Source organism: Aspergillus piperis (genome assembly GCF_003184755.1).
Source record: "Aspergillus piperis CBS 112811 unplaced genomic scaffold BO85scaffold_1, whole genome shotgun sequence".
In the NCBI taxonomy this organism is placed as follows: Eukaryota; Fungi; Ascomycota; class Eurotiomycetes; order Eurotiales; family Aspergillaceae; genus Aspergillus; species Aspergillus piperis.
This window is the reverse complement of record NW_020291591.1, coordinates 2274711-2302462: the sequence shown is the minus strand read 5'-3', so window position 1 is coordinate 2302462 and position 27752 is coordinate 2274711. Positions and strand designations below refer to the sequence as shown.

The window sequence follows — 27752 nt, the reverse complement described above, 5'->3', positions numbered from 1 at the left end:
AGCAGTATGGAGAGAGAGCAGTCTAGTAATTACTCCGTAGTAGTTAATTAATAGTGTGTAGCCTGGAACACTCCTTCACTCACTCACTGTCAACAATCATCTCCCCTCTTCTCTTCCCCAGTACCTCTTCATCTTTCCACCACTCCATATACTACATACCCATCCACACACACACCACACACAACACAGAGACAAACACATACACAAAGCATCACACAATGTCTCTCCGTACCCTCCCCGGGGTCCTCCTCCGCCGCAACTATGGCACCGTGCAATCCACCTCCCCCAGTGCCGCCGCCATCGCCAGCCGTATCCCAACTGCTCTGCGTGAAGCCACTGCCGCCACTGCACCACGCACCAACTGGACCCGTGAAGAGATTCAACAGATCTACGAGACGCCTCTGAACCAGCTTACTTATGCTGCTGTACGCTCCCCCAAAGCCCTTTAATCCTCGCCAACCCCCACCTAAGTAGCACCCTCACTAACCATGCCCCAATGAATATAGGCAGCTGTCCACCGCCGCTTCCACGACCCCAGCGCCATCCAAATGTGCACGCTAATGAACATCAAAACCGGCGGCTGCAGCGAAGACTGCTCCTACTGCGCACAATCCTCGCGGTACCAAACCGGTCTCAAAGCCACCAAGATGTCCCCCGTCGACGAAGTCCTCACAGCCGCCCGCACTGCCAAAGCCAACGGCAGCACACGGTTCTGCATGGGCGCCGCCTGGCGCGACATGCGCGGCCGCAAGACCAGTCTGAAGAACATCAAAGCCATGGTGTCCGGGGTGCGGGGCATGGGGATGGAAGTGTGCGTGACTCTGGGAATGATTGACGAGGCGCAGGCCAAGGAACTGAAGGATGCTGGGTTGACGGCGTACAACCATAACCTGGATACGTCGAGGGAGTTTTACCCGGAGATTATTACGACGAGGTCGTATGATGAGCGGTTGAAGACGTTGGCGAATGTGCGGGATGCGGGGATTAATGTTTGCTCTGGGGGTATTTTGGGTCTGGGTGAGAAGGATGAGGATCGCGTGGGGTTGATTTATACCATGTCTGGGTTGGAGAAGCATCCCGAGAGTTTCCCGGTTAATGCTCTGGTGCCGATTCCGGGGACTCCCCTGGGAGAGAGGAAGATGATTTCGTTTGATAAGATTTTGAGAACGGTGGCGACTGCTAGAGTGGTTATGCCGGCTACTATTGTTAGACTTGCGGCGGGCAGAATTTCCCTCAGTGAGGAGCAGCAGGTTGCTTGCTTTATGGCGGGAGCTAATGCTGTGTTTACGGGTGAGAAGATGCTTACGACGGATTGTAATGGGTGGGATGAGGATAGAGCGATGTTTGAGAAGTGGGGATTTTACCCTATGAAGAGCTTTGAGGGTGAGCATGTTAAGGAGGAGGCGAGGGTGCAGGAGGTTGAGGGGACTGCGCAGGCCGCGGTTAGTGCTTAGATAGTTGAATGAATTAAATGGTTATGTTGGTTTAACTCTGTATTGAATAGCATCATGCAACTGAGTTATTCAAAGCAGCCAGAAGAATGACTAGATCTTCATGAATAGTATACACGCCGAGTCTGCAGTTTGATCATAGAGTCCCTCCCACCTTGGCTTCTCCCATTTCGACACCCCCATTAACAGCCACGGCAAGTATGCAACGCCATAACATCAACGATATCCATCTCATCCCACTACAACAACTCAACTCATCAATAGCATCTTCGCCATCGACTGGATAGACACAAACTGGTTAAGCATCCCTAACCGAAAGCTGACAACACAATAGCATGTTTCCAGGAATAGCCATTTTATTCTATACCACACCCAGCAACAGCCACTGAAAACTCGATCAGGAAGGAAGAGATTGTCATCAAGAGACTCGTATCTATCCTCCCACCCACACGCCCTACAACTGCCAATCCCTCGTTAATTGATTCCACCACACCACACACAATGATCTTAAATCTCTGAAGACCTCCCGTCCTGTAGAAAAAGCACTGCCAAAGGGTATCCAAGTTTCAACATATATAGAATACCCCACATGAAAAAGCATTGACGCAGAGTTTGATTCCGGGGACATATAAAACACCCCGCCGTGATCAGGGTTTTCGGTCTGTATTCACAATCACGTCTAAGTTACGTGCAAAGATGCATCAACCCATATGCAGGGTTCTCGTCGACGCAGGAGACATGTATCGGCTAGCCATTTGCTCTTGGATCGATATGATAAATATACCCTTTTATCTCCCTTGGACCGGGGAGGTTTTGCATTGCGATATCTGCTTTCAATGTTCTTTTTCTAGTTCTTTCAATGCTCATGAGAGAAAATATATGTGGGTGCGCACTGAGAGGTTTTTTTTTTTTTTTTTTTTTTTTTTTTGGAAGACACGGACACAGCAATAAGTTAGGATATTCACAGGTTAGATTCTTGATCGCTTACAGAGTCAGAGAACAGAGTACCTGTTTGATAGCCATCCCTGTCTTGTGCTTTGTCTTTTAAGCAGGGGCTTAGGAGCCCGGGACTTCTAAACTTGTACTCCGTAGAACATCGCGCTTCTGTACCATTTTGCCACGGCCGAGGAATCGATCGCCTCGACTCCAAGGTGTAGTAATCGGTCAATACAATTATGTAGCGATCGTCGAAATCAGCACCAAACATGTCCTCTCTCAGCTTTCTCCGAATTAAACTAGCATCTTCAACCCGTTGATCCCTGTGGAGTCTGAACTCTTCCATAGTAGAAATACCGGTATAGCCATAAGTCAAAGGCATGTTGCGTCAAAGGTCCCGTCTGGCATTCCTGTCGATCTGATCTTGGCTAGAGAGTGGCGCCGAATATGCCAGTACTATACATAGTAACCCTATAGGAGTTGGTTGTATTCTGTGAGATGCACAGCGGGATGGTCCACGGTATAGTAGAAACAAAAATGAAAAGAGAGACGAACCGTCCCGAAGGACCCATTTGTTCGCTTCAACATAATCCTTTTCAGGATCGAGAAGAGATGCAAGCGAGGAAGACATATCCGTCATGACACCCGGTAACGCCTTTTGTGTCGCCCGGTTGTTCAAAGAGATCTGAAAGGAATCAGGCACAAGATAGTCATATACCTGGACAATGTGAATTTGCCCAACGCGATTGACTCGGCCCTGCTCAACAAAGGCCGGTTGTAAATGATGACATCCATGATATATCCCTTTGCGGAATAGAAGTCTCAGAAAGACTTAGGTCTTGTGTTGTCGCCATATATGGACAGGTTGTCTTCCTGGTAGATGTGGAATGGTTGGAGGGTATATATGACTGTGCTCCGCAGGTCAGGAAGCTGTTTTATTGCCACCGATTCATTCTGGCGATGTGATCTGGACGAGGACAATCACGTCTCGGTATGTGATCTTCATTGTATGTAATGCAAGATTTTGTCTGTCTGCCAGTGACATAGGAAATTGGAGAGTTGTATGTGGTGAAGCCCATCTTGCATAGACTGTGTCGTTTCTGAGCACATCCGCAGATATAAAGATAGTCAAACACAGACCGCCTGTATAGATTATCCTTATTCTGTGTTTTGACACCTTTGGTATATTGTACGCCTCATTGTGCCGTTCCTCTTCGGTTATTCTCCAGCAAGCAAGCAGTATATGCGATGTAGTATTGCCGGAGACATGTATATTGTCTGAAGCTGTCCCAAAGTCTGCCGTCGATTTCCCCCTCTGACTCGTCATTTGGCATCTACTTGCCGCTGCTGGCATTTAAGAAAGATAGAAATGCATTATTGGCAGCTGTGATCTATACAACGGCTATGACTTTGGCCCAAGATGGCTCTGGGTATAGCTCCCTTGACGAGGTAGACAGCCCCGCGATGGTCAAACTTCTTCCAAAACGGGATGTGGCTCTGGAAAGTTCCTTCGTCGAAATGTATTGTCCATGGACGGTATAGGCCACGGTATGTCCTGATTAGTTTTGTCCTTGCGCTTTGGCGGCCAGGACCCCAGGACAGGAGCCATTGAGTTTGCGGGACTTTCAGACGTGTCGCCATATCGATCTACAATGTAGAGGACAGTCTGAGGCTCGGCTCGCTAGCTCTCGGATCCGGTCATCCAGATACCCAGAGCTTTATGATCAGGGGTATGGATGCATAATATAAGAGGAAGAAATGTATGTCCTCGCCTGGTGTATTGTGGCAAACGAACGAGTCGCTCTTCATAGCCAATGTGATAACAGCCGAGTAGCTGTTGCGCATCACTTCAAGGGCTTTTTCTGAGTTCTTCCATGGATTTCCCTTGTTAAACACACGAATCAACGAAGTTCAAATCCATTAGGAATGAACTTCCTATGGACAACCAGGCTGTCTTGCAAGTTTCTTGCATCGGTTAAAGGCCCTGAATAAATGCCGAAATGGTCTCTTATCTTCCGCTCCATTGGGTTCCGAGCGTCGATACCTTTCGGTAGTGCAGATATGCGAACTCATCTGGTCTGTATCTGTAGTAACGACGAATACAGTATACCAAATTCCACTTTGTAGGATTCGGAGTTCTGTCTTGATAGGTGTACCCGTAAGCCGCGGCGGAATCCATTTCCTTTGATGATGCATCGCTCGGATTACCGAACCGGTTCCACTCTTGCAACAGTTGGAGAACGTTCTATATACCCATAGTCAGCAGGAGATATCTTAATTATAAAGGGAAGGAACTTCTTACACGACGCCTTTATCATCATTGTGTACTTCTCCACGAACTGGTTTGTATGGCTCAAGCCAACCCATAAGATCCTCAGCTGTCACCCCACACTCCAGCCCACAAATAATGAGTTTGCAGCTAGGCGAGTAAAGGTAATTAAGGGAGAGGAGGACATTCTCAGTATCAAAGACAGATGGGTCAAGGTCATCGAGCGCGTCCATCTTCTTATCAATTTGCATCATTCGGTCTTTGAGACTGGCATCGACAACTATGTATTTCTTTCGCGCCACGGTGTATACCACAGAGCACATCTCCGTGGAAGAAGTCTCATGTCTTCTCAGATCTTGGGTTACTTCTCAGAGAGTATATAAGTGGAGTTGGGGATGGCCGAATATCCTCAAGATTGAATGAACTGTCTGTCCAAGCATTCAAATGCCGGATAGAATGAGATCGAGACCATGGTCAACTACCTCCTCGTAATTCCGCCCCTCTGCCTCTCTGCGGGCGAAGGTTCTTTGATGGAGCCATCCCCGCACGGCCCACATAGCCAGGAAGACGAATGAACAGTCCCATTGAGTTTGATATGTAGTGTGGGACAGCGACCGGACAAGCCAGGTAATTTGCTAACTTTGCAGACAGAATGTAATCTTGCCACTTAGCTATCCAGGTCCGGCAAGATTGCTGGCAAGGAGAATAAAGCGTGTAGACATTTGTGCTCCGCTTTAATCAATTCCTTAGTGTGCCCGCTTCCGAGTTTCTGGTATATATAAGCAGATTAATTGTCTCCATAAACCATTGTACCTTGAACACAGATGCCAAGTTCATTGATGCAGAAAAGGTTCTGCCTTCTCAAAGATACCCCCTCCTTCGGGCTCTCTTGGTTCTGCCAATATCTTCGAAGCCAAGACATTATTCGAAGAGTCTTATTTGCGATGTATACGCCTCCTCTTCTTGTGTCAACGTAGGCACGGCAGATGGAAAGCTTAAGTTCAGTATTTGGCCATTGTGCAGCTTTTATATAGCCATAACGCCCGCCATTTCTGCATACCCGTGGTCAACATGCCTATTCATTCGCAGGAATTCAGACAACTCTCCGAAACACTCTTGCTTCTCGACTTCGAACGCTCTCCATTCTGCCACGGATCCCATGTATCGAAATAGCAACTGCCATATTTATAATTCCAGAAGGACAGGACACATCACTTGCATCCAATCCAGACATGGCACAGTGATATGACAACAGTTGCTTCTTTCTGATATATTTTGAGGCATATTCGAATTGCGAAAACCCATACCATGTCTCAAGTACTATCAGATTGCTGGAGTATGGCTCATGCTTGATTCAGCGGGTGCATGAAGGGAATTGCAATACTCAAATATAGTGCACTTAGCAACAGAGAGTATAAGTATGTGCCTCAGGGTTGTGTCCTCACCGTTTCCAGGCCAGTAATCCAGAAGACCTTGTCCTCGTTCGTGGCTCTTCAGGTTTTGAGCCTTCCGAATGGTTGTACACCCGAGGGAGTACCCCTCTATTTCCATATTCCGGGAATGTTTTCAAACGAAGAAGGCATTAGAAAGATTTGAGTGATTCCAACACCGGGCCTATTTGCCGTACCGCGGAGATATATAGAAAGACCTGTCGAGGAAACTTTTGTAGGAAGTTGCAGATATGTCATGATCATCTTTGAGATCATGGAGCGTACGATCGCTTCAGACACTTATACAGCCCTTTCGCAGCTATTTCCAACCCTATAAGGTAGTATTAGGGTTCAGAATAGATAAGCCCTTAGACTTGGCTGATTGAAGAAGAGAAATTCGTGCAGAGCTGGGTCGTATTTCCGCATATCATATTGACGACGATAGTGGTCTTGCTGAGATTATGTCAATCCAGGTTCTCTGTGTCCGATGTTCTACTGTGTTGATTAGACGGTTTTTTGGGAATTTCCCTTCCCATTGCTCTGGCTATAAGTTAGAAACAAATAGTACTACTTCATGATGTTACCTCTTACCTCTTGGGGGGTTTCGATGTCGTTGTATGATCAGCTGAGTATGGTAAGGTAAAGTGCTTACCACCCCATGTTGTCTGGCAATTTTTCGAAGATTACTTGTTCTTCTGCCTCACCAGTGCCCGATTATATATTGTGTCGCCAGCCGGACATGCTAAGGCTAAGTTCATCTTCAGTAGGCATGTATGATTCCGCCAAGCGGGAGTATGACAGCTGTTGTTAAGAGAGATTGTTCAGGGTCAGAACGCGTATTCAGACAGAGTCGATATGATGTAGTAGGGGACAGGGTAATTGATCGATTCAATCAGAATGTCCCATGCAGCGCACGCGACCACTAAGCCTTTCGGGCGCTTAGGATCAATTATATAGTTTAGCCCTATATCGCTGCGCAAGGGCATCAATGTGGGTGTATATTCCTGGAATGAGCATAGCAGTATGATAAGGAAGAAAAGGAAAGGAGAGAACACAGACAGAAGCAGATTATATAGCAGACAGGACAGGAATGCTATTCATCGCTCATCTACCAAATAGTGAAGCCTGACACCGCATTCATCCTCCCCAGTCAATATCCTAGCCCAGTGGCAAGCAAGAGTAGGGAATGCTGTAACAATCACAAGCCATGCTTAATTCAATCTACTATTCCCACATGCAACATCATGTTGATGAATATGCTGCATAATGCAGGTATGCTGTGACGTTGAGGGGGATCGGCAAATCCATCGTATGACGATTCCCGATCATGCCATAATCAGGATACTCTCCACTCCCCCAACCCGAAAATAAGGTGATCGTCGGGAACACCCCCATCTTATAAATAAACCTTGGTCTAGCCGTCACTGAATCCTCCAGTATCCGCTTCACACTTAACAAGACACATCAATTAAACTGAACATCAAATCATCACTACAACATTACCAACCATGAACGTCTCGGCTTCTCCCTCTGGCTCGCAGCCTTTCATCAAGAGACCTACTCTAAGTCCCGCGTTCAAGAAGCCTAGTCGGTGGTGAGTGTGCCTTCACTCCCCAGATGACGTATTGAATAATAGCTAATGAATACAGGTATCTCCCGCTCATGGGCGCCATAGCTCTCGGTACACACCACCCTTCAATACATAAATCCACTCCCACCAACTAACCATTAACTATACAGGCTTCGGAGTCGCCAACTACTACGAAAACCAAGCCCGCCAGCCCCAGTTCGATCGTGAAGAAGAGGAACGTCTTCGAAAGAACCGGGCCCTGATGGATGCCTACGGCGACAAAGAAACAGTCCAGGATATCGAACGGGCGCTGGTCGTCTACGACCTTCAGTGATCATCCATGATGGAGGAAACAATTATTGCATTACAATCGGGCACACTTAGCGTGGAATATGGTTACGGCTTCATGAATGATGGCGCATATGGAGTTTGGGTTTCATTTTACTCTCCGGAAGAGACGAGGCATGAATTTGTTGGTTTCGGGATTATGAATTTGACCGGGCATTAACTTGCTGGTTTAGTTTTCGCGGATTAGCATTGAATTGAGAAGCAATGCTGGTTATTGCACTTATTCTATTTAACTCCTTTTACAAATGAATGGAATTACCGACCGGGTCATGACTTAACAAGTGCTGTTTCGTGCCTCCCTACTGCACTGGAGACCCAATTTTGAGGCCACCAACCTATCATTACCCCATACCCGCCACCGGAAGCGGGGAGAGACGTTCTGCAGCTCATCAGCCAATCACATACTCACACATCCAATCCCACACTGCATGATGCTGATCACGAGACTCGGATCCTCTCGCAAAGAGGTTAGACTACTCTGTACCCCTCAAACAATCAACACAGCCCCTTTCGTAGCTGCATCTTCGAGCTGTGAAGGTTACGTGTCGTTGCTGCAATTCAATGCTACATAGGCATCTATCAATTAAGACTGCTGCCTACATCTGCACCGAGGTCAGGGTATCTTTATGACCCGTCAGATAGCTGTTTCACCGTAGAGTGCTATCCATAATGCGGATAGATTATTCGGCATATTAGTACAGCGGATGAAAGATCTCCCGCACATTGCCCTTAAAGGGAGCTAATGTAGATCAGTTCGGCAGTTAGCTCGGAACATCTCATGCTAGTGATATACAGAAGCTCGAAAGTAGAGGTTGAAGTTGCCTGGAACATCCCAATCTTATGACCCCTATAGACATCTATGCCTTGCTCCTCAAGGCGTACAAATTATGACTAATAATAACACCCTATTCATCAAGGCTTCCACACCAAACGCTCCCATTCATATCATTCAGCTTCTTCTGCACATGCCTTTACATCTCCTTTTCCTTCTTAGCAGGCAATTTTGACTGCCATTTTCTATGATTCTACAGGCGACTCGGCAGGTACCAAGGACCGCTCGTCAATCTTCTGGCAGGAAATCGCATCAAAAGCAAAACTCTTTCACGCTGCATAACTGACCCAGAAACTACCACTTTGCCAACTCCTTGCATAGGCCCTGAGTGCCTCTATCCCTGCCTCAAGCATCCAGAGCTCATGAAGGATTGTTTATGCTCAACCAACATCCTCAGAAAGGTTTCTAACCGATGCTAGTATTCCTCTGTCTAAGCCCCAATACCAACGGGCTAATACTCTGATTGTTCGAGTAGAAGCCACCACGGTGGTGCAGCTGAGAACTCTGCCGGTGCTGCGTAGGAGAATTCCCAGTCTATCACGCCCACGATTTGCATACCTGTGTTGAGGAGCACATTGGGAGGCAGGAGATCGTCGTATCATAGCCGGAATGGCCCTGATTCACTATCACGAGTACATGGAGTTAATCAACGATCATTTGCTAATTTGCGAAACAACTGCCTGGCAACATATTTACGCCGGCAATCAATGGCATACCGCATCATTTCGCTGGTGCTTCAAATGCTCGATATGAATTGTAGGGCTGAATTCTGGGTAGAGAACACTCGGGGGAAGGGGTCTTCTGCAAGCCCTGTGTATCACAGCACCCACGAGTTGTCAATCTGGCGAATGCTGCTTTGTACTCCGTTAAAAGAAAAGCCCCATTCAGTTAATCTGTAGACTTGTTCAGGCGAGGTAGTATAAGTTTTAGCTACATAGCTTTGGAACTACGAATTGAGAGGCGTTTTTCTATAGGTAAACTCCTGTAAATCTTACGGTGATAGCCACATGCCCAGGGCTTATTGCTATTAGCGTTGGCGCTTGAGTATGCTGGGTTCCTGGGAGTTACAAGATAGGATGCCGTGATCACAAATGAAGATGATGGTGCAATGGCAGAAGGGCGCCAGTGGTGGCATTGAATTGAGGACTAACTTTGGGGGAGGGGGGTTTCCCTAAGTTTAAACTGCCAGATCTATATGCTCTTATCTACGGAAAGGTCCTTTGCTACTCAATCTAGGATCTGTATTCTGAATGATTAGATATTTAACATCATAGAGTTAACAATTGTGTCATTAACATTCAATTCTATAACATCTGTTATGAGTTTCTTTTTTCCTCTCTGGGAGATTCATTGGGTTCGTAGACTAGTGTTCTGTAGGTTAGAGGCCGGCAAGTTACTTTTCTATCCTTTTAAGCTTAATTAAACTTCGTAGCATTCTAAATATGTAAAACCTTATACTTCATGCCCCTGCAAACTTCTACGGTGAGTTTCTAGAGAACTCTTTAATTCTTATGTTGTATGATATACTTAGTACAAGGATCACACGGTAGCCCCGTCCTTCTTCGACACCCAAATTCAAGTGTATCTCTACTAGTGCTATTACTGCCATAAGTTCAACGATAAAACCCGATGACAACTCATTCCCTTTCTAACTCAATACCCTAGGTGGCTGTCATCTAGTACATGCCTGGGTAGGAAACTTCAATGATAGATACTATAAGGACCAGGAAATGAGAGAAATGTCCCTTAACATTAGCTCCGATGAATCACATAGCCTTCCAACTCAGTCTGATTTCGGGCTCTATTTAACAATGACTACGGCTTCATCTGGGCGATTGCCATCGTATAGTTGCTATATACTGATGTTGGTAGGAGTATTCCCTTGCTGAACACAGCACGTAGATATCTCTCACCGTGAGATATACTGACAGGCAAACTATACTCATCGGCACCATCCTAAGAGCACTTGATATGAGCAAAAAAGCCCTCGAACAGCTCTTCCATCTCCAAGATAAATAGCTGTCTTCATCCTCTTCGAAAAAAGATCTCAATCAGAGATACCAGATAACATCTTCCTCGATCTCATCTGCTATCCTCAGATTTATCTCCGCATTCTCCTGATACCAAAGGTCACACAGGAATCTCTCAGGCTCACTCACCATTGTTTTAGTGATCCAGCAACGAGTCTCAATCACCTTCATGTCTTCAGGCGACCAGAACGCAGGTCGTGACGAAGCTGCATTCCGACTTAACCTTAGTGCTTCCCAGGCTGAATTCATGATGGACAAGGGTAATTCGTCTGGAAAAAAACGCGGAGTGTCTTACGAACCCAGCTCCATGAGACTTCCAAATCCGCGTGAAGAGGAGCAGTTGACACAGTCGACAGCCGCAGCAAATGAGAGACGGAAACATGTTACTGAGACTATTGCTGACCATTACAGAGAGAGCAGGGGTTGATGCAGATGTCAATGTCGTCGCTTGTTGAGGCATGCAGGCTACTACTGAATGACCATCTATATGCGCCGTGGGAAAGGAGTTCGAACAAAGATTGTTATTTGCTTTTATATAACTGCCAATGCACGAGTTATGATTTCAGTTTTGTGACTTAGAATGAGAAACCTTTAAGATTCGGCACGAGTAGATGGAGTGGGTTATGTCCTGGATAAAGTTGAAGCTGTCAGGGCAGGCGTATGAAAATATCGCTCAGGCAGTACTTGCAGCGCTGGGCATTGCAATACTGTGATGGTCTACGATAGATGATACCGGGATGCTTTAGGATTGTATGCTATGATATGTAATGTGGTAGTTCTCCACTAACCCAGTCGTGTATCAATTAATAGGAGGGCATATATCCTCACACAGGGCAAGACGCTCTAGTATAAGGACAATAGTAGCCAGTGAAGTTCTATACCTTTATCTGATGTTAGATAAATTATTATCCTTACGCAGTCTTAGAGGATTCCCGACTCGCACACTGATATTATGAAACTACTCAAGTCTGATTCACAGATCGAGAGATTCCTGTCCAGCCCTACAAAGCCCCTTGTAGTTGTATTCCATTCCGAAACATTTCTAGGTTCAATTATCACGCGTATATCCAAGTCTAATGGTTGACACCTGAGAATGCACAATAATACCAGTCTACTGGCCGACCCGGCGAAGGATAAGTGGTGCGTGCGAACCATGAGACTGCTGAACAACCCAGCGAATATGTTCTAGCAATATGTATGACATCTATGATATGGAATAATAACTCTCAAAACCAATTGGCCCCCACTCCTACGCCGTCTCAGCACTCGGGCAATTCGGGCATTCGGATATCACGGGATTTTCGGTCGTAGCGGCCGTAACGGCCCTATCGGTCATATACCGGACTGCCTCGCTGAAGGGATAGCTTGAAGATGATGCTGTTCCACCGTATATATATAAAGTCAGTGCCTCTTCTTCGCTCTGAGTATTACTTCTCATCCATCATTCCTATCACCCCTTACTACATCAGCCTCAATTGAAGACGAACCATGACCGGCCTCAAAATCCTCATCTCCGGCGCAGGCATCGCCGGCAACGCCCTCGCATTCTGGCTATCCAAACTCGGCCACAACATCACAATCATCGAGCGATACCCTGGTCTACGAGCCACAGGACTTCAAGTCGATCTCCGAAGTCCTGGGATTGAAGTCCTACAACGAATGGGTCTCGAGAAAGCCTTTCGCAAGGTCACCGTCCCAGAACAGGGTCTACAGCTTGTTGATAGCCGCAACCGGCGATGGGGGTATTTCCCTGCTAATCGAAGTGGAAAAGGATTGCAGAGCTTCACTACCGATTATGAGATTATGAGGGGGGATCTTTGCCATCTGCTTCATGATGCTGTTAAGGATCGCGTGGAGTATTTGTTTGGACTTTATGTGGTGGAGATGCACCAAACTGATGAGTTTGTTGACGTGGTCTTGTCGGATGGAAGGAAAGAGCGGTTTGATCTCGTTGTTGGTGCGGATGGTCTGGGGTCTCGTACGAGGTCGATGATGCTTGAAGGTGAGGATCAGGTTCACTTGATTGGGGTGTGTGCTGGGTATTTTACGATCGATAGTGAGCTGAAGAAGGGAGAGGGATACGACGCCACGGTGTATATGACTACGCAGGGACGGGGTATTATGATGCGTCGTCATGCTCCGCACAAGATACAGGCGTATATGTTCTGCAAGGCTGGACCTTTCGAGGGTTGCACCAGGGGTGATGTGGAGAGGGAGAAGCAGGTTATGGGACAGGTATTTAACGATGCAGGTTGGAAATCGGAGGAGATTATCCGGGGTATGGAAGAGGCGGACGATTTCTATTGTGAGCGCATGGGAGTGGTGAATCTGGATAGCTGGTCGCGGGGCCGTGTTGTCTTGGTCGGGGATGCGGCTTATTGTCCGTCTGCTATGACAGGAATGGGAACCCCGTGTGCCATGGTTGGTGCTTACATTCTGGCAGGGGAGATAAGCAAACGTTGTGCGAAGGGCACTGGTTCCAAGGGGCATATCGCGGAGGCTTTCAAAAGTTATGAGGATAAGCTCAAGCCCTTCATGGTGAATGTCCAAAAGGGACTCTTGGACGATCACGATTACATGAGCAGGCTCCCTTCATCTACGTTTGGGATCACTGTCGTGTATCTCCTGTTTGCAATAGCATCCTTCTTGAGACTGGACGTCCTCGCGCAATGGATTCTGCGTGAAGATTGCAACAAGGACTGGAAACTGCCGGAGTATCCGAACATGGTCGACAACTGATAAGCATCGGAAGTTCTGGCGGTTTTGCGGTATTATATTGAATTTGTTTAGGTGCTGAGCGTACCTAGCTTGTACATTGAGCTTCAGGAGATTCATTTGTCGTCAGTTACAATTATAGTATCTCGCCCTGACCATTTCCACTATGAACATCACCATCCCGAGAAGAGTTGCAGGTCGGGAAAGTCCAAGTTGAAGTCGCGGTCGTGGATGTAATCGAAGCCGCGGTCTAAGACTTCCCCGAAACGATCCAATCCATCGAGATTATCTTCAAGAGATGCAGTACTAGGTCCAGCGGAGATAGATGCCCTGGCTACCATGTCCTGCATCATATTGTAGCAAACATCCACGCTTTCATGCAGTGTTCTTGAAACTGCCTCTTCCTCTGACTGACCATTAAGCCTAGCTTCCGCCTGGGCTAACATCATATTATAAAAGATATAGACCTTGACATTCGTCTCTCCGTACTGAAGTCTTTCTTTTGCATACTGGACCACGCAGCGGGCATCTCGCAGAAGAGTTTCCTGCCGAGCATGATCCCTTCTTTTCGCTAGACTTGAACTTTCCGCTTCTGGGTCGGGACTGGATTCCGAGAATATGAGTATTGCCGCACGGGTCACGATGTCACGAAACATGCCACCTCCACAGCGTAGGACACGACCGTACAGATTGTCTTCGACTAGTGCTATTATATCTAGTGCGGCTTCGACACCGGCCTTGCGAGAGTGGCTGAATAGGGGATTGGCTCTTGCCATGATGGCAAACTTGTAGTGAAGACACAAGGTAAAGCGTCGAATTAGATGGGTGCAGAAGCTGGATGTGAACTGATCTAACGGGGATGCAGAGTTAATCTGGTCAAGCGTGACAGAGATGTCGCGGCATGCTGAGGCTAGTTCTTTACCGATCTCAAGGACCTCATCGTAGGGCGGTTCCTCTCGCAAGTCGTTTATGAGTCTGGAGGCATGCAGACGGACTGGTATTGACTTTGACAGTAGAGGTTGGAGATTAGTCGCCTTATGAGCCGCTGGACCTTCCTCTTCGCCTATCTCTGGCTCGGATTCGAGGCTGTTATCTTTTGGCGGTTCAGTATTCCAGTCTCCAGTTGCGATCATTGGTACCATCCCGGAATCCAAGGATGACTGTAGATTTAATTCTAGAATAGTGTACCAGAGTTGCCGCCTAAGTTCTTTTTCTGTAGACTTCATCTCACTCAGAGAGTTGGGATCTTGGTGCAGACCCATCTGCATGGCCATTCTCATCAATGAGCCTGTGGAAATCCAGATCAGATCGGCGCCAACCTGATTTACTTGGCGGGCTATGAGAAGAAGGCAGTGGACTTGGATGGCTCCCAAAGTTAAGCGGTTCTTTTCCAGTGGGGCTGATAGCCATGTCTGGGCTGTATGAATCCACATCCCAGCTTTTGACGCCACATCTATACGAACATTGTTAATCTGATGCAAGGGACCTGCGATAGCGACCACGAGAAAGATTTGCAAGGCTATACAAATATCCGTGTCTTCGTAGTTATTCAGGTACGTCTGGCAATGCTTCATGAAGGAAGTCATCTGAAGTATCCGGTAGCACGATTCGAATGAGGCGAAATAGAGCTGGGCCAATTCGAGGACGATATCAGAACCAGCAAGTGACTGATGAATCTGTGTCGGGAGGCTACTACGACTTGGCCTTTGACTTTTGATGCTTCGAGCTAGCTTTTTGCATTGAGCAATCTTATCAGCAATGGCATCGAAGGGGCCGTGGCTTGTATTTCGTATGATGGTGTCGTAGAGGCCCATGAGAGGCTGCAAGCTGGGCATCCCTTCTGTCTGTAACGTCGTCAACACAAGCAAGGTTTGATACGTGAGTCAACTTACCAATGAAAAGATATTCATCCAATGTCCCTGCCCGAACACTCTTGTCTTTGACACCATGCCTTGGATCTGGCCCGGGGTTGATGCAGCCTGTTGCGATGAAGCGTGAGGCGTGTGTGAAGGTTGGCCACTATTACTCTCAACATTTTGCCTCTGATAATTTGTTCCATTAGTCGTAGAGAGCACCGATTCACGACCGGCATGCGCATTGCGATTCTGCTCATATGTGCAGGTTGAAGCAATATTCTGGGTCACACACTGTCGACACGGGTTGGCCCGATCGCATCGGACTTTGCGACGGCGGCACGAAACACATGAATACGCCGGGCGTCTGCGCTTTCTTGCATTGGATACGCTCGGACTAGTCATTGTACAAAGGTTTTGGCCGAAGATTGTTTTGGTTGGCTGTCTCCTCTGCAGTGCGACATAAACTGCAGGACAGACCAGGGAGGTTGGTCTGGAATAGGTGTTGGGGGTCGGCCGTAAGCCATCTTGGCCCGATACGGCCGATAAGGCCGAAGCCGCATCCGCCTCAGGCATCAAGGCTTACCAAAATAGAAACTGACATTTTCCAGACGAGTATAATTAGTTGGAAAGTCAGATGTACGCATCACGTAGAATACTACACTATAACTAGGCTGTAGGCAACTTCTCATTTCATTGGAATAGAAGAGTGTGTGGTTAAATGCCACGAATGTCTTGGGTATGGAAATTGCATGAGAGACTCGACGGACGAAGCTGGGCACCCTCTACTACAGAATGTCTCTCAAGAGTCCCAGTCAAGTTCAGTCGCTGCATCGCCTCCTCTCCACAACAACCTCATCAAAGTACACCTGCCAAGTATACGAGTTGTTAGGCGACGTGCACGCTGCACTGATTGTCAGAACATCTGCGGACCAATTGGCCGTGAACCCCCCGGTTAGAGCGGTCCACTGATCACTAGGTTCGAGATCAGCGGTAGCAATGGTATCACTGGTTGTGTTTGATCCCAGGTACGCGGCAATATGGCAAAACTCTGCCCCGGACACGGAGGGCTTGACTTGTACGGAGAAGTCGTAAGTCGTGCTACGGTTGAGACTAGACAGGGTCTGGGAGAAGGAATTGGGGCTGTTGTCGAGGGCAGTTGTGAGGTCGCTGTTATATGTGTTAGATTGGGGTAGATGAAGAGGTTACTAGACATACAGTGAGTAATTTCCAGTGTAGGCAGGAGTGGCAGTCGTGGCTCTGGCTACATCTGAGGCTGTGGTGAACCATGGCGATAGAGAGCCTGTCTCGAAGGAAGGGTTGGAGAGGATATTACAGCCAGAGGTTGACATTATGGCTCACGGTGCTGGATTCAATCTGAATAGATGATTGGGCTAGCTTAGCAAATGTAGCAAGGAGGCAAAGGAATTACCAAACTCACATATACTCTGTTCAATCACGCATAATGTCCCCTCACTTCTATCATCGGTTCGGATAATGGTCCGGTTTCCTCAGCAGATTGATGTCATTTCTACCACCTTCAGTTATCGGCCACCTATGATAATAATTAGAGCCACGTCTATTGCTTTTTGAAAAGTGATATAGGCCTTGTATGAGTCGATATTTGACTTATGACTGCAGGAGATAGTATGTGGAAACCTGTGTGGGCTGATCTCTTTATAGTGAGCTACTTATGCTTCATCAACTGGCAGTTGCTGTGGATAGATTCATTCCCACGCCCCAATTACTTCTATCCCAGATGCTAAGAATGGTTGAAGATGAGATAGTAATATTGATAGATTTAACCACGCGGTTTACACTTAGACTGCCATGCGAAACGCCTCCTCATGCTTATTCTGCTGCGGAGTTCTAATGATGAATATAATATATTTTGATTATAAACTTTTATTTCCTTTTACTTTCATTTGAATCTCGCCGTAGAATATTATCTAATGAACTAGAATTTTAGATTCTCTTCTACAAAGTTATAAAGAATTTGCTAAACATGGCTACTAAAGGTTCCTATAGAATGGAAAGTCTGTGGCTTCTACTAATTATCTAAATAGCTTTTTTCTTTCGTCCATGCTCTTTCTCACTGACTATTCGATAACCACAGCCTTTCTGGCTCACCCAGGTTACTGGCAGGGTAAGAAAAACTCCGGTAATGATTAGCGACCGCAGTCTGCTTGCGCCTCCAGATACGATCTGCTGCTCTGTTGCTGACCAAGTCTTGAAACTACCATGGACTTGGGTGATACCATGATCCAAGGTCAAAGGCTATATCAAAACCTGGACATCCAGCCTCAATGGTGCTCGGGCTAGGACCGACCAAGGTCAGAGCCGTGAAAACTCGACTAACAACTGCAAGGATGGATGGTCAAGGTTAGACGGTCAGGGATGGGAAGCTTGGGACATGGGTCTGGTAAACAATATCATTGCACAGGGGTTAGCGGTCTTATGGCTGGGCAGGCCGTTAACCCATGGCTGTCCCAATTGGCAGCCTCCAAGATTCGAGGTCACTTTGAGTCATCGCATCGAAGATTTGTTTCTTCGGAGATAAATGGTCTGCATAGGCCAGTGGGTGAGGGAAACCAGGTGGGTAAGCAAGACTAGCGGGTGAGCCGGAAAGTCCACATCCTCTGCCACGCAAGGAATACACTGAATACGTATTAGAGGAGTCCAGAGTTAGGAGAATTCCTTCATGCGAGCTGTCAAACTCCGGATATGTACCCTTTATTTCATGTTCCTGCTTCTCATTCTCAACTTATTTCTACTTTCCTACTGTGGGAGCAAAATTCAAAGCCATCCAGCGCCAGCGTTCGGATAGTACCAAGTTAAAATGCCAACAGCGAAACTGACAGAAGCCGTATTAAATCCTGAAGGCTTTTGCATGCTGACACTGCACCCACTGCTAACCGCCTGGGGTCTCAGCCCAGTTTCATGTGGGCCATCCCGCCGGGTTGCCTGCGATTCCGGTAGTTTCATTGGCGCAAAGCTCCGTCAAGTGAGACATCGTCTCCCTCCGCCTCACACATCATCAGGCACCCAACCGAGTAGCTGATTCCACAAGCAGACATCCTAGAAAAGAACATGTGACTATTTGGAGCAGATGGTTTACTGTGTATACGTGTGATCGTTGGGCCACGACAGCCTAAACAGCATGGCATTGTTGTGATATGCATGATAGTTGACCCCCTCCTTCAAACCTTTGTTCGAGAGAGTAATGAATGAACAAACCGTGGGCGTAGAGTGTCTCTCAAGGTCTTCCTGAAAAGTACAAACTGGAGTCTTTTTCTCAGCCCTGCATTCAGGGCGTTGGCACATAGCAGTTATTGAGTAGTCAGGGTCGCATTAGATTGAGGGGCTAAGTATTGAGTTGTTATCGTGAAACTTAGCGAATCATGTAAGGACGGCCCCCCCCTTAATGATCTGCTGGGAGATGATTTTTTTTTTTTTTTTTTCATTTTTCTTTCTCTTTGACAAGGAATGCTAGCCACCAATTGCGAGAGTGTCTCTTTGACCCAGAGAACTGCCCTAATGTACAGTTTGCTAGAAAAATCGAAGGCATAAAGGCGCCTCATTAATGCTATGGTGAAGATTAACGACTGGGATTGAGCATGACATCAGATATATTTCGAGAGGATATCATAACATTTCAGCAAGATTGAGGATCAAAGATGCCGAAAGTTGGAGATGCTTCCGCGCGGACCGATTAGACAATATTACGTCGAACCCAGCGAAATACACAGTACGATTACACCAAAAAAATCACAATACCTCGCTATTTCCACCAAGCCCCTATCTAAATTCGTGCTGTATGTATAGTTAAAGAATCTAGAAAAGATACAGTAGTGACATATTTCCTCCGGCATCCACCCGTCCCTGATCCATCGCGAACGCTATCTCATGTCTGCTATGTCAGGCCAACACCCCAGTCTCCTGAGCCTTCCAAGCTGTCATAAGCTCTACCTTCCACTGCATATCTACCACTCTGGCGTGACCCTCTCCTTACTTCGCTTTTTCAAATAAAACCCCACGGCTCTCGCACCAATCTAAGCGCATCCATTCGGCCGGTTACTCAAGCACTGGTTGACAAGGGTTCCCTGCAGACTACCATTGTAAGCCTCGCAGCTTACCTCCCCGGTCACGGTCAAGCAGGCATTATAACAGCGTTGGGCATCATTATAGAGGTTCTCTATCTGGAAGGTGGCATTGGCACTCCAGCTGATACAGCAGTCCTTGTAGCAGATATTGCGTGGGCCGCCGGTCTTCCAGCTCCCATCAACCCGAACCCGTCCAAGCAATGCAATACAAGCGGCACCCGCAGCAACGTGCGCGGCGCTGCAGACGATCTGGTTGCGGGACCAGTCCATCTCGCGCTTATCAACGGCGGCAGTGGGCGTAAATGTGGGTTCTGCTGCTACCGGAGACGAAATGGTAGCCGTGCTCTGTTGCTGGTTGTTGTTTTGGGAGGTAAGTGCGCGGTACGCCGCTCCTAGACTCGAGGCGCTCGATGTGCTGGCGTAGAGCTCGATCAAACTCTCTTCTGGCCCATTATCGCCGCTCACAGCGTCCAGCAGACCGGCCTGCATCTGCGCGTTTGTGACATTGGCGTTTGAAGGATAGGCGTTCATCGAGAAGACGTTATACAGAAACACGACATCGCCCCAGAGTGCCTGACTCGCGGCGCTTTGCGCCAGATTCGCGATCACATTTAGCTCGCGGGCGTTATCCAAGGAGTGGATTCCCACCACTGTCTCGATGTGCGGGAGTTCTATCCCCGCGAATCCAGTGATGTTAAGCCAGACATCGCCCCTGGATTCCACGGAGGAAGTAGCGATATTCCCGAAGGCTAATGCTTGGATGCTGTCGCTATAGCTTAGCTGCTGGCCTTGGGTGGTTCGTCCGAGTAGCATCCCAGCTAGAAGACATATCGAAAAAGTTCTCATTGTTATTGAAGGAGATTAAGAGACGGAAAAGGCAGAGAAAGAGAAGGCTTATTAAGATCGGAGCCGGGAGATTATCGAACAATAGCTTGCTGTCCTTGTTTTCGATCTATCCAGCGGGTGAATTACCTCTATTTATAAGGCCCCGGACTGCACAAGATCCTCGTACTTGAGCATGAATGAGTGCTTGCCTGATGTTCACAGACCGGTACTACCTATCCTAGTCTTGCTTTAATTTCGAAAAAAGCTCGTTTTTGACTAGCAACCATGAAGTTAGTATGGATGACGGTGCTTCCGTGGAGACCACTAAGGGGTTAGTATCATAAGAGCGTGACATACGAACGACCTAGTTTGAGGCAACAGCAAAACAGTCTCTAGTCCGGACTAATCTGGCAGAAGACAATTAGGACATCATGTATTTAGTAGTGGTTACATTGGGTGGGGCCACTAACATAGCTTAGTAGAAGCATGTCTCGCAGCCTTTCCAGAATCCGACCAGGGTCTGAAAGGAATGGGCTTACCACCTAAAAAGCTCCTCCCTTGAACTGGGTCTATTGGCAATTGTGAAATGCTTCATAGGGATTCAGGATTTTATATTCTGAGTCAGTTATAGTGTAGATAGGGCCTTCAATATACCTGTTCACTGGACTACGCCGATCGCCATTCTCTGTGCCCACGACTGAGACCCTGAAAATGAAAAAGTGGACATGGCATTAGCTTGGCAGTAGCTTGGCAGTAGCTTGGCAGTAGCTTGGTAGTAGCTTGGTAGTAGTCCGAAATTAGCCTCCACCAAGTTAGTGCTCTCAACATGAGATGCGCGATTTTTGTGATAGGACAGATGGAGCAACATATAAAATCTCTCGGTTTCAGACAAAATATAATGCCTACTCTCCTTCCATCACATGAACGGAGAGACATCAACTTCAATAATCCGCCTCTGCTCACTGTCTAGATACATTATGGCATACACTCCAAGCCCACAGTCTCTGTTAATCATCTTTCGCAAACTCCTCAATACCATCATCTATTCCGCAGGAGATTATCCCCTACTTGCACGAACTCATCAATCCTTCCAAAAGGGCCCTGCTCAATTCAACAGGGGTTTACTTTTAGCACCAATTTCAGTTGGGATTGTCCTTGACATCCTAGTAAGCCACTAACAGAGAATCATCATTGTCCGCAAGAACTAACAGAGCATAGGTCCGATACATCATTGGCCATGTCTTAATGTCTATCTTAATCCTCGAAACTGTGGGGAAGCAGGTCAATGTGTCTAAGGTCGCAGACAAGAAGCTAGCTCCATCAAGTCGTTACTTGTTGCAAACTAGTGCCGCCCTTTACCGCAGAGGAGGTTTCTCTCTTCTCCTCAATGGCATCTATTCCGCTTGCACCTACTGGGTGATGCACTCATTGGTGACTAACCTATCGACTATTCTGCTTCCTAGTCAGGTAGCGTATGTTGTTGCATCGGTCCTGCTCGCGGAGACCCGTTTCTTCTGGACCGCGAAAACCATCCTTCAGCGCGACCAGCTGCGCTTCGTGCCTAGCCCCCACGATCTCCGCCGATGGAGAGCTCTTGTGCTTCCCACATTAATTTATTCCACGGCCGAGGCAGTGATGGTGCATTTCCCGGGGCTACTCAATAGTCGTCTCGCTCCGGCGTCGAGCGAGAACGTCACAATAGAGGGATTGCCGTATATCGTGAGATCCGACATCCTGATATCGGCACTTATGCTCTTTGCCCAGTTGTTTCTCCTCCTTCCCTCTTATATGGCGTTAATTCTGGTGCAGGCCAGTCTCCTGCCACCCATCTGCGAGACGATTATCTATAGGCCATCGCGACAGCAGCAGCAAGGTGTACGGGTAGGAGAGATCTTTTCAGCAGTCAAGCAAGGACCCCTGCAGATATGGGAAGCGGCGCAGATGATCGGGACGGGAAGGTTGCTTTATTGTCTGGAATTGTACGGGAAGATGTGTTTATGTTTGCTTGTGATTGCTGCTATGGTACATTTGACAGTCTATTCTATGTTGTAAGAGGAAGTATCACCACCTCTCAACCATACTACATCTTGGTCAAAACAAGTGGACATATATCTTATGAGGAAATGTGATTGCTTCGAAATTAATCCATTCATTCTATTTGTCGGTGATTATGGAACGTAGACGAACTCCGAGGTTAGAGATGACCTGTATAGTTACATTCACTGCCGCGCCACTATAACTTAACGCGTGCTAAATGACTTGCGCTCGCACGATTGCTACAATTTGCTGGAGATAAATATGGGGCAAAAACTTTTATAAATCCCAAATTTTCAAGGGAAGCCTGAAAGGCATTGAAAACTTTTCTATTTTTTTGAAGGAACATTATAAACAGCCCCGCGATTTTGATCATCTCGAATCAAAAGTCACTGCCTCTGGTGGAACTTCATTATCTGTTAGATGTGATGCATTCTTTCTTTCAGAGATTCTAATGACCCGACACAGCAAGCATACTAAGAAAGCATGATCTATTTTGTAGACTACCTAATGTGAAAAGTCTCATCGTACTCAATACAAGCCTATGCTACCGGAACTGTATAGCAAGAGGGTGAAACTCGGTGGGGAAGTGTTACATGTGGGTCATATTGTGATAGGATACTTGGACAGGACGCTACATTTTCTCTACATACAGGCAGGGAGAAACCATGTAGACCAGTCTGTTACACAAGTGGGGCAAGGGAATGGCCCGCAGCCTAGTAATGGCTATGTTGCAATCGAGACGTGCGACTAGCTGGGCAGGGGGGTCACAGGGTAGGCGCTCTGCCAGGAAAGAGCGATGACCGGATCGCACGGCACATTGAACAGGGAGACAGGGGCAAAAAAAAAAAAAATAAAATAAAATAAAAATAAAAAAAGCGGAAACCGGGGGCTGGAGGTTTTGAAGGCAAGGGAGAGGGAAATATCGGGACAGGGAACGGTTCCCGAACAAGGATCAGGGTGAGAGCTGAAGTGACAGCCGAAGTTGACCCGTTACTTGCCTATGTCTCATATGGTCCATCCTTATCCTACAGCGGAGGACAATCTCCTAGAGAGACTGGTGGCCTAGAGAACTGTGATGGGGGCAGATCGACAGAACAATCTTGGTTTGGCCGTTCCTGGACAGACTGTCAGTAGTCTTTTGAATAACAAGATAGAGCCTTCTCCTAAGTCTTACTTGTCGGGGCTGCAGTTATCGCTTGTGGCCCTACTACCCTTGGCTGGGAGGGGCTAAATCGGTATGCACCGGGGTTCAGAGCTATCAGTGCTCACCCTGGGTCAGCACGCCAGTAATATAATTGTTGGGAACGAAAACTCTTCAGTTACCTACATCCTTGAACACCTTACCTCGGAGACGTACTCGCGGCCATCGACCCCACTGGATCTTCCAACCTCGCCAGCTGGTTCCTCCAAAAACCCTATTACATAGCCGGTGAGAAAGCCTATTGGTTCCTTTTATACTAAGATATCATCTAAGCTATCGCAGAAAGTAAATAGCGCGCAGGCACAATTGATTTAAGTACATCGAGCACCTTATTGCGACCGGTATTCTTCTCTTAACGATGTTTAATAGGTAAGATGACAGTGTGTGAGAGGTAACTATACCTATGAACTGGCACTCGGTGGAGATCTTAGCTCAACATGTCAGGATTTGTCTTCCCAGTCCCGCATGAAATGTTGAGGTCACTTCCCAAGCTTGGGGGGTAGTGACAAATATGTCTTTACGAAGCCTCGGTGGATCGTTGATGGCTTATTGGGTCTTCTATACAGACATGACTGTCGGAGTCTTTGCAATTTTGTGTCTGGGAACCTTACGATAGAAGTAGTCTTTTTCATCATTTTCGACTTGAGAGGTTTGCTGATCCTCTTTCCGAATTCTGTTATAAAGCTAAATGCGGTGAGGTAAATACTACTATTATTAAGTATCTAGCCTATATTATCTTCAGGACCACATGTACAGCATGATGTAGTAATAAGGATATTATCATCAGCAATAGAGTCAAGGCTTAGAATATAACTCAATCTCCAGGTTATTCTGATCTGATTAAGTGAATTATGATATCTATAGAACAGTTTTTTGCTTCGCAGATCCGGGCTTGGAAGTCATAAACTAGTAACAAAAGAGATGCATAACCGTGGACTAATCTTGCTTTGGGATTATGGTAATCCTCGGGCGGCTAATATTATCTGTTCCGGAATAGATGAAGTAAATATTTAAGACCTAAATTAGTATAGCAGACACGTATTATTCATAAGAATGATGAATATGATTGATATTCCCTATCTATCTATATTAAGCCTAGAATTAGAATCTTTCTTAATCTGATTATCAATGTAGCAGCAGATTTAGAATCCCTCAATTAACCTGGCCTGGCCTGGATGCTTGTCACTCTACTTTTACTATATCCTTTTACTTCCTTTTTCCCTGCTTTGCTTCCAGCTACAGTGTGTGCCTAAGCAGTGAACGCCATCCAAAGCAATATAGAGTGGTGGCACACGTCATTCATTGTCTTTGAGTTATGTTTCGCAACGTCTCTGCACAATAGGGCAGAGTCCATGACCCTCTGAAGTCCTTGCCCAGTGTTAGGGGTAAACCTAAGGGGTCCATTGTCTACCAGAGATACCTGATCAGAGAACCCCGGTTGCTATCTAGTGGCAGGGCTCCTTCAACTTACTGATAACCCGTCCTTGATATGATAGGGACGGTGGGTAATGGAAAGGCCAAGCTTCACAGCGCAGGCTTGATTTGAACAAGATATGTTGCCTACGCTCAATGAGGTTTAATCTCCGCAAGTTTTACTCGGTTCAAGTGGACACGACGCGTTGGTCCGTGGGGCGGGTTCGTTGAGAATCGCGAAGATCCATCTCGTCGATCCTCGGGTGGGGAATGTCCAATTATCCCCCACCTGTTCTGCACCGGCAATTAACTACCCTGGCGAGTAAGGGACCATGAATTATGCCCAAAGAATAGCCTGCCAAGACGATATTTCATTGCCAAGTCTCAAGGAACTTGTCACATCAGATTTCCTCTCGCGATCTCTGTAAGATGGCGTGAGTATTGAAAGCTACTCAATAGAGCTGTGACAGGCTCGTCTGGAGGTGGGTGCTAAGCTTCGGATCTGCAGGGGAAATGACGGATTTACGAAACGTCTCACGCGTCATTGCAAGACGATCGGACAGCTCACTATGTATGAGGCTTCGAAATACCTCTCGGAGCAGGGCAGACCCGACGGGCTCCCGAGACGACTTGACGAAGTCCGGAAACGAAGTCAGCTATAAATGTGCTTCCCATCACCATGGCTAATAGGATAGACATAACTATTGCTGATCATCCATATTCCCCAACATGGGTCTCTCACTAGCTCTTGCGACATGGGCATCACTTCTAGCCGTTGCCAGTGCGCAATCTAAATGCAGCTTGCCCGCAGGTGATATTTGCGCCTATGAGAACGCCACCACCTACGCGGCAGTCAATGCGCCCAATTGCACCACTAGTGGGCTGCAGGCCTTTGTAAACAAGCTTCCAGGGCTCAATGGAACGACATTGAGTGTTCCGTACGCTTTTTACGTTGACAGCAATGAAACTCTGGATGAGTTCACTGACTATGTTGGCGCTTCGACGTTTACCACCGATATTCCATCTGTATGTGCGTTCCGAGTCAACGGAACCAATGAACAGGGCGTGTCTTGGGGCTTGGGAGCACTTCTTCCTACCCACTTCAATGGCAGTATCATGTATGTACGGAATTGCACACTCACAAGCTGCTCCTGACTAAAGACCTCCAGGATGGCAGCCCCCGACTCCGGAATTTCCTGGGGCGTAGCAAGTGCAGGTCTGCGCTACGCCTTCGCCACATTCGCCTCTAATTCCGGCCACGACGAGCCAGACCACGTTTCAGGCTGGGAGACTCCCAATGGTCTCATTGACTGGAGCCACAGAGCACTGCACCTATCCACCCTTACCGCTAGGCAATTACAAAGCCTGGTACGACGTGGAACCCAAATACAGCTACATAACCGGATGCTCCGACGGAGGTCGACATGTCATGAAGTCCATCCAGACATACCCAGAAGACTATGATGGTGCTATGGCGGGTGCCCCAACCTGGTGGATGACACACCAGGCATTCTACAACTACAAGCAGACAACTATCGGCGGTCTAGCCCATTCGAACTCCTCAATCCCACCCAAATTATACCCAGTCATCACGGACGAGGTCCTCCGCCAATGCGATCCCCAAGACAAGGCTCACGGACTCCATCATCTCAAACCCACAAGGCTGCTTCTTCCACCCCGAAGCCCTAGCCTGCAGCAGTAACAAGACATCCAATTGCCTTACTGCACCACAACTAGATACCCTCCACAAGATCTACAACGACTGGACCACCTTCGACCAAGACCTCATCTACCCCGGCGCATGGTTCGGCAGCGAACCCACCTGGAACACTACCTTCGGCAACCAGCACTCCAAATCATGGTACATCGAAAACGTCCTCGGCTTCAAAAACCTCACAGCCCAGGACCTGGCATACGAACTCATCTCCGAGGCAGACGCGCGTAATCCCGCCCACGCAAACGCAGACGACTTCGACCTGTCTCCTTTCTTTAACCGAGGCGGGAAATTCTTCCACTGGCACGGCATGTCGGACTCGGTCGTCTCACCTGGTTCCAGCGTGTACTATCACCACAAAGCCACGTACGCTGCCTTAGAGAAGGGCATCGACATTGACCAACATTATCAGCTTTACTTGATTCCGGGATTAAAGTGAGTCCCCTTCCCTCACCTCTCAACCCCAACATCCCACAAAAAGACCCCCCGAAGGTATATGACTAACCAAAGATAGACACTGCACCGGCACCCCCACCTGCATGTCCGCCCTATGGTACCTAGCGGGCCCATACCAAGCCGGGAACTTTTTCAACTTCACCCCCGCCAACGTCGTCGACAACTACGTCCATGACTCTCTCCTCACGCTTATTAGCTGGGTAGAGGATGGTCATGGGCCGTCGTATATGGTTACCACGAATTTTGAGGATAATGCGGATCCGACGACGCTGCTTCATAATCGGAAGATTTGCCCGTAAGTCATTGTCTTACCTCCGAGGATGGAATAGGGAGCTAATGGGGGTTGTTGGTTAGGTACCCGAGACAGGCGAATTGGACGCAGACTGGGGTGTCCACACATGAGGATTATTGGGATTGTGTTGATGTGTAAATGGGGATAGATATATTATTTGTGGTTTTTGATCCGGTTTAGGACTTTGTGTGGTATCGGTATAGACGGGATGTTGCTGCTATAGTTAAGAGACTTTGATATAGATACACTACTAGCCGTGGCAGAATAGACGATGTCT

General features: G+C 47.4%; 9 protein-coding genes across 9 annotated transcripts; 5 read left to right on the top strand and 4 right to left on the bottom strand.

The window, feature by feature from the left end:
- Positions 1–54: 54 nt before the first annotated feature.
- Positions 55–1539, top strand: BO85DRAFT_387500 (biotin synthase). The gene is made up of 2 exons (XM_025656673.1): positions 55–425; positions 507–1539. The coding sequence occupies exons 1-2, from the start codon at positions 219–221 to the stop codon at positions 1452–1454; spliced, it is 1155 nt and encodes a 384-aa protein (XP_025521235.1). The 5' UTR covers positions 55–218; the 3' UTR covers positions 1455–1539.
- A 2750-nt stretch (positions 1540–4289) lies between these two features.
- Positions 4290–5000, bottom strand: BO85DRAFT_473876 (uncharacterized protein). The gene is made up of 2 exons (XM_025662646.1): positions 4716–5000; positions 4290–4632 (listed from the first exon to the last, which is right to left on the bottom strand). Exons 1-2 carry the CDS (start codon positions 4977–4979, stop codon positions 4396–4398), a joined length of 501 nt encoding a protein of 166 aa, XP_025521234.1. The 5' UTR covers positions 4980–5000; the 3' UTR covers positions 4290–4395.
- Positions 5001–7536: 2536 nt separating this feature from the next.
- On the top strand, positions 7537–8280 carry BO85DRAFT_515833 (uncharacterized protein). Its single transcript, XM_025664813.1, has 3 exons — positions 7537–7680; positions 7736–7767; positions 7827–8280. Exons 1-3 carry the CDS (start codon positions 7595–7597, stop codon positions 7988–7990), a joined length of 282 nt encoding a protein of 93 aa, XP_025521233.1. The 5' UTR covers positions 7537–7594; the 3' UTR covers positions 7991–8280.
- A 4031-nt stretch (positions 8281–12311) lies between these two features.
- Positions 12312–13634, top strand: BO85DRAFT_495173 (putative FAD-binding monooxygenase). Its single transcript, XM_025663902.1, has one exon. The coding sequence runs from the start codon at positions 12355–12357 to the stop codon at positions 13603–13605; it is 1251 nt and encodes a 416-aa protein (XP_025521232.1). The 5' UTR covers positions 12312–12354; the 3' UTR covers positions 13606–13634.
- Positions 13635–13754: 120 nt separating this feature from the next.
- Positions 13755–15786, bottom strand: BO85DRAFT_411143 (putative C6 transcription factor; the record flags this gene model as incomplete). The annotated part of the gene is made up of 3 exons (XM_025657515.1): positions 13755–15425; positions 15474–15686; positions 15730–15786. The coding sequence occupies 3 exons, from the start codon at positions 15784–15786 to the stop codon at positions 13755–13757; spliced, it is 1941 nt and encodes a 646-aa protein (XP_025521231.1).
- Positions 15787–16255: 469 nt separating this feature from the next.
- BO85DRAFT_515831 (carbohydrate binding domain-containing protein) lies at positions 16256–17057 on the bottom strand (the record flags this gene model as incomplete). The annotated part of the gene is made up of 3 exons (XM_025664812.1): positions 16876–17057; positions 16653–16811; positions 16256–16604 (listed from the first exon to the last, which is right to left on the bottom strand). Exons 2-3 carry the CDS (start codon positions 16784–16786, stop codon positions 16256–16258), a joined length of 483 nt encoding a protein of 160 aa, XP_025521230.1. The 5' UTR covers positions 16787–16811; positions 16876–17057.
- A 2015-nt stretch (positions 17058–19072) lies between these two features.
- Positions 19073–20838, bottom strand: BO85DRAFT_444601 (uncharacterized protein). Its single transcript, XM_025659056.1, has one exon. The coding sequence runs from the start codon at positions 20381–20383 to the stop codon at positions 19487–19489; it is 897 nt and encodes a 298-aa protein (XP_025521229.1). The 5' UTR covers positions 20384–20838; the 3' UTR covers positions 19073–19486.
- A 501-nt stretch (positions 20839–21339) lies between these two features.
- BO85DRAFT_359996 (uncharacterized protein) lies at positions 21340–22414 on the top strand (the record flags this gene model as incomplete). Its single annotated transcript, XM_025655535.1, has 2 exons — positions 21340–21528; positions 21581–22414. 2 exons carry the CDS (start codon positions 21340–21342, stop codon positions 22412–22414), a joined length of 1023 nt encoding a protein of 340 aa, XP_025521228.1.
- A 3328-nt stretch (positions 22415–25742) lies between these two features.
- BO85DRAFT_495158 (tannase and feruloyl esterase) lies at positions 25743–27743 on the top strand (the record flags this gene model as incomplete). Its single annotated transcript, XM_025663901.1, has 6 exons — positions 25743–26131; positions 26183–26313; positions 26366–26598; positions 26639–27162; positions 27242–27478; positions 27538–27743. The coding sequence occupies 6 exons, from the start codon at positions 25743–25745 to the stop codon at positions 27611–27613; spliced, it is 1590 nt and encodes a 529-aa protein (XP_025521227.1). The 3' UTR covers positions 27614–27743.
- Positions 27744–27752: the final 9 nt, after the last annotated feature.